The 9467-nt window shown below is 34.4% G+C and overlaps 1 protein-coding gene across 4 annotated transcripts; it reads right to left on the bottom strand.

Moving 5' to 3' along the window:
* Positions 1–4385: 4385 nt before the first annotated feature.
* On the bottom strand, positions 4386–9146 carry LOC120083065 (trihelix transcription factor ENAP2-like). 4 transcript variants are annotated; one of them, XR_005483362.2, is made up of 3 exons: positions 7725–9117; positions 5256–5530; positions 4386–4739 (listed from the first exon to the last, which is right to left on the bottom strand). XR_005483362.2 is itself a non-coding variant. In XM_039038593.2 (3 exons), the coding sequence occupies exons 1-2, from the start codon at positions 8551–8553 to the stop codon at positions 5424–5426; spliced, it is 936 nt and encodes a 311-aa protein (XP_038894521.2). In that variant the 5' UTR covers positions 8554–9117; the 3' UTR covers positions 4386–4739. The 4 variants fall into 4 exon arrangements, 3 of the variants coding, with proteins under 3 accessions (XP_038894521.2, XP_038894522.2, XP_090172532.1); XM_039038593.2 differs by having other exon boundaries at positions 5424–5530; XM_039038594.2 differs by lacking the exon at positions 5256–5530 and having other exon boundaries at positions 7725–9146.
* Between the last annotated feature and the right edge of the window lie 321 nt (positions 9147–9467).

The following is a 9467-nucleotide window of genomic DNA, read 5'->3' as shown; positions in this document are numbered from 1 at the left end:
AGTTATTTAGTCTGAGTTCATATGTCTGTGTTTGGGGTACAGAGTTGAGTTCATATGTCTAGGTATCTGATGTTATTTTTTGAACTCTAAATAATATGTTTTTATGATTACTATTTTTGTTTTGAAACTTTTTTATTCAATAATTCTACCCATCTTTATTCGAATAAAATATGGATTGCAATCTTTCTTTTAATTTTTAGAACTTTTCTTTCTTTCGTTCTTTTTTGGGCAATGAACAACAATTAACCTATTACATTTCTTGTAGAAATATGGTTAAATAAAATGAGAAACTAAAATGAAATCAAAACTTTCTAGCCAATTTTTCTCCATGAATTTCATTATCATCTTCTTCTTTTTCTTCTTCTTCCTATTGTTGCTCTATATTTTTACTATGTCATGTATTTTTTTAATTAAATCTCCCAGTTAATGGAATGTTACTACATTTCTTCTAATAGTTTCACTTTCATTTCCTCTAAATTTGGAGGATCATCAGAGAACAAATCTCTATTTTTCACTAATTTTTGCTGGAAAATATTCTAGGAGAAAATTTCATTTATGATTTTTTTGGTTATATGTTACATACTTTGTAACTACATACATACTTTTTGTCTAAGTATTTTTAACACTCATTTCATATGTGAATTCATTACGTATAAATATTCCACTTAATGTAGACAAAATAACATTTTTTATATAATCAACAACCCTACAACATATTTTAATAGTCATCAGTCTTATAGTAGTCGAAAGTGATTATCGAAGTTGATTATCAAAGATGATTTTTGCTGGAGTTTGTAGCCGGAGGTGGTTGTTGGAGCCTGAAGTTGGTCAAATGAAGGTGTATTGGAGTTGGTTGTCAAAGTTTGTCATCGGAGGTGGTTTTCGAATCCCACAGTTGGTCAGGCGAAAGTGGTCATCGAAGTTGATCATTAAATATGATTTTAGCTGGAAATTGTAGTCAGAGGTGACCATAGAAGCCAAAAGTTAGTCGCATGAAGGTTGTCGGAGTTTGTCGTCGAAGGTGGTTATCGAAGCCTCAAGTTGGTCGTCGGAGTTGCTCACTCAAAGGTGATCATTGAAGGTGATTTTCATCAGAGTTTGTAGTCGGAGGTGGTCATCAAAGTTTGTTGTCAGAGCCAATTAGTCGTCCAAAGTTGGTAGCACGAAGGTGGTCTTTAGAGTTGGGTCACCGAAGGTGGTTGTCGGAGTTGGTCGTGCAAAGTTTGTCGGAGTTCAAAGTTGGTCGCTAAAGCTGTCATCGGAGATGATTGTTGGAGTTTGGATTTCGTCACTGGAATTTTTGTCGAAGGTGGTTGTGAAGTCCGGAGTTGGTCACCGGAGTTGCCATCGGAGGTGGTTGTCGGAGTCTGGAGTTTGTCGCCGAAGTTGTTCGCCATAGGTGGCTGTCGAAGTCCGAAGATAGTTCTCGGAGTGTGACAGTGGCCGATGGGTGGAACCATTAAAAACATGGAAAGAAGAGAGAGTTGGGGTGAGTTGGTAAAATATACCAACTCAACTCCACCAATATTTAAAGTTGGTGGGTCATACAATGAGTTGATATATTATACCAACTCAACTTATGTTGGTGAGTCGAACATCCCCTTAATTCCTCGATGGTGTCATGTCCATTTTGGTCTTTTACTTTAATGAAAAATATATTTTATTTTGTGAACAATTTTTAAGCTAAAAGTGTTTTTTAGAGTAAGTTTCAAAATTCTATGATGAAAATAAAACTTTTTCAACTTTACGTCATAATTGAAAGACTACAAAGTTTACTAATAAGTATGATTTAATTTTGAAAAAAATTTAAATGTACATCCTTATACCTTGAAAGTTGTGTCAATTAAGAATTTAAACCCTGAATTTTTGTGAGCATATCAATTAATATCTTCTTTCAAACTTAATTTAAAAATTATCGTACAAAACATATAATTGTTCAAATTAAATTTCTAAATGATTATAAGTGAATCAATTTACACCTTTTATTAGGATTACATTTGAAAATTATCCATGAATTCAATCTTTATTGGTTTAGATGTAGACTTTTTCAATGATTGATTACTAAAATGAACAATTGAATTGAATCAAAGGAAATTATAATTCTAAGTGAGAGTCAAAATCGATTCGCTAATAAAAGTTTAAAGATTTAATTGATAAAATCATGAGTCTCACACGATGTTTGTCTAAATAAAATGCAATAGACGATGTACATTGCTACACTTACAATAATTTAAAATTTAAATTGATACAATAATTAGTTCGAATGGCATGAATTAATATTTATCCAATTACATCATACAAGCAATGAATGATAAGGCAACTCAAATGGTGTTAGTCAACAAGCAAGAAGCTTCAAGCTTGGGCCCGTTATAGACGGCACATTATTTCAAAAGGATAATATTTAAATTCGTATTATCATGTATTATTAATTAATAATCTATAATTCTTAAAAGAAGAAGAAAATAATAATAATATATCATAATTTTTTCTTTGAATATCTATATTCACATCTTTCATAAAGCGGCATGCTTGATTATAACTCCAAACTTAAATATGAATCTGAAATAACCTCCCCTACATTAACTTTCAATTCAATATTTATCATTTAAATTTTTCTAGTACGATCAAGGTTTTATGATATTTATGAAATTTTTCAAAAAATAAAAATTCATAAATTTCTTTCAAATTAACAAATAAACATTTCACAAGTTAAAATTTCTTTATTTAATATGTGAATCACAATGTGAAACCTATAAATATATAAAAATATCAACAAAAATGTCTAACATATTAAAAAAAAAATTAATATCAGATAATAATTACAGTTTTGAAGTTTTGATATAATTTTGAGCAATTTTAAGTTAGTAAAAACCACCGGTCGAATTCACTCTCTATCAAGGTCGGACGTTTCTTGGATTGATTATAGACGGCACATCATTTCAAAAGGATAATATTTAATTTCATATTACCATGATCATTAATTAATAATCTATTATTCTCCAAAAACAGAAAATAATAATAATAATAATAATCCATCATCATTTTTGTTTGGATATCTATATTTGTATCTTTCATAAAGCGATTTTAACTCCAAACTTAAATATGAATTTAAAATTACCTCTCTTACGCTGACCTCTAATCCAATAATTATCATCTAAATTTTTCTAGTACGATCAAGGTTTTATGATATTTATGAAAAATTTTCAAAATTTTAGAACTCATAAATTTATTTTAAATTAACAAATTAACATTTCAAAAACATGACATGATACCTATGAAAATATCGAGAATATGTCAACATATCAAAAAAATTTAATCTCAGATAATAATTAGATCTTTGAAGATTGATATGATTATGAGCAATTTTATGTTAGTAAAAACCGCCTTCCAAATTCACTCTCCACCGAGGCTTAGATGTTGCGGTCAATAAATACTTTTGAACAAAATTATAAAAATACTAAAACAAAAAATATTTAAATTAAGAAAAATGTCAACAGTAGTAGTCTACTCAAATGTCCAATAATAAGTTGTTATATAAAAAACTTTTATTTAAAAAATATATTTTTTTTTAATATTTTCTCTCTTTCTGATTGGAGGAAACTCATAAAGATGGTGCAATCCATTACTCTTAAATTAATAAATAAATATTTTTTTGCATTTTTTTAACAAGTTAACATGTTTATGGTTCATATTACATTTACATTAACGATAGATGGTAACCCCTTTTTTATGTTCCACGGTTTTTTTTTGCAATATAATGCATCGATTCACATCTCGCGTCGATGTTGAACCATGAAAATGTAAAAATTTCAGTGAAAATGTTGACATGTTAGTATACAATCTTTTGTAGACATGTCCCACTCTTCTATTCGAGAGATTGTTCCACCGATTTCTTGTTGCATTCTTTTTGCATTTCCTTACATCCCATACGACCTAGCTATGTCATCCTTGCTTGTCTTCAATACTTCTAAAGTAAAAGTTGTCTCCACAAGCCAACACGGATCCTTTTAACATGCTTTGTCCTCACGTGCATGAATTACTCCAAGCTAAGCACTTTTAACTATAGAATTTCTATGATTGAACCACATAGTACCTTTCAGTACTTTTAAACATTTCTTAATCATATTTTCATATCCCCATGGTCTCTTTCATTCAAATGTGATCTCGATTCATTCATATTCCCCTCTTAAACTTGGGACATTACAATATTTATCACTATAAATAAATGCAACATTCTTAATAAAAAAACCACATTTTTTGTATTTCTGGGCAAAACATGCCATGCAAATATGTACCCCATTAAAGAAGAAAATCACATTCTTCAATTTGTTCACTGAAACAAGAGCGCTGACAATTACACCACATGAGAAGAGGGGAAAACTTCATACCCACCAGAAAAGTAACATTCATTTTCATACAAGATTAGCTTTCCCAACTGAATCTTTAAAAACGTCGCATTAAGATATTTTAAGAAGCTGAATTACACCACGCTAATTCTCACAAGTAGAAGATAAAAAGGTTGTCTTAAATTAGCTTTCACATCTAAAAAGGTTGTCCTAACTTCCCTACAAGGAGAGGGGATGGGGGATTGGCCTTAGCTAACTTCACAAATTAAATTCAAACTCCTTTGAGAATTTAAAATTAGAAGTGTTTATCATCTCCTCGACAATATCAGCTTCCATGTGTATGTACCTTACGAAGTTTTTCTGTTATTCCTTCACATGGCTACCTCTAGATATCTGCATCAGTCAAAGAAACGTCTTTTTAGATTTCATAAACCGTACCAAGTAAAATAGACATTTGATTTTGCAAAGTTTTAATTCATGATTACAAGGACACAAAAGAAAGAAACCAAAACTACAAAAAGGGCTTCAAATCAAACAATTCAATCTAAAATGGACGAATGCAATAAGTAAACAAGCAACTAACGAAAGTGTTCTACAACCGAGCACTGTGTTACATCGACAATTTAGATAATATCGGTCACCTTGTCCTGTGACAAGTGATTATAAATGGTCATGTCTTGCCATCTTCAGTAATATTATAAAGACAGTCTGGAAATATGACTTCCAAATTTGAAAACAGGTCCCTATACTATAGCAATTTTCGTAAATATCAATCTTGTATTCTTTTAAGAAACTGAATTACATAAGTTAAACCAAAGTAGACCACAAAACAAGATTAGAGTGGAAGTATGGCACGTGACATCGTTAATGAAGCAGAGAGCTGGTTCATAATCTACAGAGAAAACTAACTGATACAGAACGACATGAACCAATAGCATATCTTGAGGAAGGAATCATCCTTTAAGTACTCTCTTTCCTTTTTCCTTTTGATACCAATGCTATTAGTTAGGGCCCCCCCACTGCCATTAATCTACGGGAAGACATCATGCACTCCAAATTTTTCCTCGAGCTTTTCACCTAGAGGCTTGCGTCCAAGACCTTGGAGACATCCTCCCCAAACATTCCAAGCCCAAACATAGTCATGCTAGAAGCAACATTGAAACTTGAGAACAAATTTTCTAGTCCTGGGAGAAAATAGCCAATCAAAAAAATGAATCAAAAAACTAAAATAGCCTTTAGGAGATAGTCCAGTAATCTAAGCTCAAAAGTCATAGTGCAAATTTCCAAATCTAAAATCTTCAAGCCTCCCCCTTGATCATGGGAGGCACCACAGCAGGGAAAGTAAAGCCTACATTCAGAACATTTCACAAAGAGTGATGATGTAGTGACTTAACTGCTACTATCTAATGACTAATAGCATTAGATAAAGCAGAACTTGGCTTCACTTGACGTAGTTTCTGATACCTAGGATCATTCGTATACTCCAATGTTCTTAAAAGCACAAAAATAAATGAAATCACTGTTCCAAGGCACACATTCTCTGTTTGAAACTCTGTTTCCTTGTAATGAAAAGCTTTGTTTCTTTTATTAAAAAAAACACGGAATGAATAGCTGTGAGAGACTCTGTTCAGAATTATTGAAAGATGTGTATATTAGATTGTCAAAAATTATCCGCCCGCAGAAGTTTTATCAGGCTATAACTCTCTCCCTTTCATATTGGATCCCACCCCAACACCATATTCTGGCTATAAGCTATACAGAAATATATAATTCTGATTTTCAAGATGTTTTTTTTTCTTATCACAAACAAGTAACGATTGGGGGTTTAAATGCAAATGGATTCTTTTTTTTTTTTTTCTTTTTTAGTTTCCAGTTATGTACAACTCTTTTGATTGGTGGTTATTTCCTCTGTAACCAACATACATACTATGAACGTATCTTCTTCATGCTATTAAACTATACAACAATTATACTCAACTTAACACACTTCTTCTCCCATCTATATGCTATATGCTCTGATTCTTTACGCAATTCAAATTTTCAATGTTATATACCAAAACATGATCACCTCAAACCTGAAGGTCAGGGACCTAATTCTCTCCAAGAAAAGTGATGCAAGTCAGGGACCAAATTATCTCCAAGAAAAGTGATACATATACCAAAACATGATCAATTCAAATTTTTTTTTCTTTAATATGTAGACCTTGCAAGTCAGGGACCTAATTCTCTCCAAGAAAAGTGATGCAAGATAAACTATCATTCAGAGTGATTACTAATTGCCAGACTATAAATGAGACATAATTACATGTAAATGCGTCCATGGTGTACAAAAAGTTGTTCACTCAAACAAAGCTAGAAAATAGTTTGTGCCCAGGTCATGGTCTTCTTTTTTCTTAAAGAAATAGTTGAATTCTTATTCAAATTCCCAAAAAAAAAAAAAAAAAATTCAAAAACTACCTCTTTTAGTTCTCAAATCTTTACTTGATTTTCCCAAGACATTGGTAGAAAGTGAATGGAAAATATACATATATATATGTGTGCGCGTGTCTGAGAGTGGTATTATGCTTAATTTTCAAAAACCAAAATTCAAAAGCCAAAAGGTTATCAAGAAGGCCTTAATTATCCAAGAAAACTTCTAAATCTTCAAAATCTCTAGAGCCTTCACATATTTCTCTTAATCATTAAGAGTTGATAATATAGCAATGCATTATAAACAAGACCATACCACTTGATCACAAACCATATCCAAATATAAGCTCGATACTATAGTTACATAGCAGCAGCACCAGTAAAAATAAAGAATCATTCCGTGGGTCCATTTACAAGTCTCTAAACAAGCAAACTATAAAGCATTGATTACATACAGCCAAATTGTATACAACTCTAGAAACCACAAGCACACACAACCACAAAGAAAGACGAAGATTGCTTTTAGTGATTCAGAAAATGCTTATATCTAAGTAACCCTCATTTCAGAATCAAGAAAGCTACGAAGTTATGGTAAATGGTTTTAAATCTTTTATCGTCTTTAGAATAAGAAATAATAGAAATGACTTTATTTGGAGGATTCCCTAGAAAGAAAAGGAACATAAAAAGTTTACAAATATTTTTAATAGAAGATTGATATATGACCACACCAAGTTAAATTAGTTCTTTATTCCAAAATTCTAGAAAATCTTGGGAAATCATTCTATCCCAGAGATCAAAAACCACGATATCCTAGCAATCAATCACACCAAATAAATCTACCAGAACAATCAGCACAGAACACGCTCAAAAAAAAAATGTTCGAAGCTGTAAGAGATCAAACTTCAGCTTCGTCCAAAAATTGAAAGCAATTCAATGGGCAAAAAGAGGAGAAAGCTCCTTTAGCCTTACCACTGGGAGTTGATTTCTTCCCTCGCTTAATCCTCTCAAGCTGAACCTGGGTCTCCATAAACATATGCATCCGCTGCACTTCCAAATCCTTGGCAAATTGCATCCTCTGCTTCTCCAATTCCACCATCTGTCGCACCTTCTCTGCCTCCACTCTTTCATACACCTCCCCAAACCTTTTAATCGCTCTTGCCAACCGACTAATGCCTTCCCCTTCCGCCTCCTCATCGTCGCTCACTCTCTCCTCCTCTTCCTCCTCGTCGTCCTCCTCTTCCTCCGTCAATGCAGCGGCAGCAGCAGCGGCCGCCATAGCCGAGTAATTCCTCCGGAAATAGCCATCGTCCATGGCAGAAGCAGTCCGCTTCTGAGAGACAGCAACGACGGCGGGAGTAGCAGCAGCGGAAGGGGGAGGCGTCTTACGAAAGGGCAAAGGAAGAGCCATAGGAGGAGAAGAGGGTTTCTTCATAGAAACAGTAGGACCAATGAGTTCGTCGAGACGAGCATAAAAGGGCCAAGAGGAAACAAAATTTCCGTGGGAAGCAGAAACCCTAGCCCTCTCGGTCTTGTACTTCTTCTTAACGGTGTCGATCCGGTTCTTACACTGAACATCGGTACGATGGGTTTTCTTGGTAAGACCATGGAGAGAGTTAACAGAATCGGCAACATCCTGCCAGTCTTTCTGACGGAGATTGCCACGATTGAGCTCGAGAAAACGGCGACCCCAAGCGTCGATGAGAGTGGAGGTAGCGTCCTCGCTCCAGCAATCCTCACGAATGGGAACTTGGCGAGAGTTAGCAGAGGAAGGGGTGAGAGAATCGGTGAGATCCCCCATGAGAAATGAGAAGAAGAGAGGGGAAGGGGAAGGAGGGGAATAGAAAGAGAAGATAAAAGAGAGAGCGTCGGCGATGAGGAGCGAGTGAAGCGGTCGAGGCGATGATATCGCCGGGGATGGGAAAGGGATAAGGGATAGGAGGGAACCGAAAAGGAAGCGGGCCGGAACCGGAAGGAGGGGGTTGGGTCATGGTTTTGGTTAATGTGTCGGAAGGGCTCGGATTCGGCTACGGCTTCGGCCCAAAAGAAAGGGGGGGGCGGTGAGGAGAACGGGGGCGTGGGGTGGGGTCGCTGACTAGCGGGAAGACTGCGGTGCGGGCTGGCTGGCTGGCTGGCCAGCGGGGGAATTTCCCCAAACGGAGAGGGTTCACGTGGGATATCCCTTTGGCCGGTTATTCATGGAATACGAAGCACGTGGTATCTCACGCGACAAGCGCGTGGCCGCCGGTCGACGGCCATTTTTCTTTTTTTCCTTTTTTTTTTTTTTTTTTGAATAGTGGTTTCTCGTCCGGTGGTTGGCTTGGCCTCCCAGTATCTATGGGCTACTCTCTCTATTTATCTCAACGGATACAATCTGATAATTTTATTTATTTCTTTATTTCTTTATTTCTTTGGTGTTTTGTTATTCCAAGATTTGCGGTCAGCGGCTAATTGATTTTAAAAAAAAAAAAAAAAAAAATACAAACTCTTATTTTATTCTTATCTCTTTGCCCCAAATTCAAACAATTTGGATTAACTTTCGTTTGAATTCAATATAGTTTAGGACATATTTTATAATGAACGTATGTATTTGAAATATTATAGCATTAATTTTTTTAAAAAAAATGATTTATTAATTAAAAATTATAACATAACAAAATTAAATAAGTAATTATTCTTCTCAAAATCAACAATTTAGTTAAGAAGGTTTTTTTA

This window comes from Benincasa hispida, chromosome 8 (assembly GCF_027475165.1).
Source record: "Benincasa hispida cultivar pf3 chromosome 8, pf3_genome.v1.1, whole genome shotgun sequence".
Lineage (NCBI taxonomy): Eukaryota > Viridiplantae > Streptophyta > Magnoliopsida > Cucurbitales > Cucurbitaceae > Benincasa > Benincasa hispida.
This window is presented reverse-complemented; position numbering and strand designations above follow the sequence as displayed.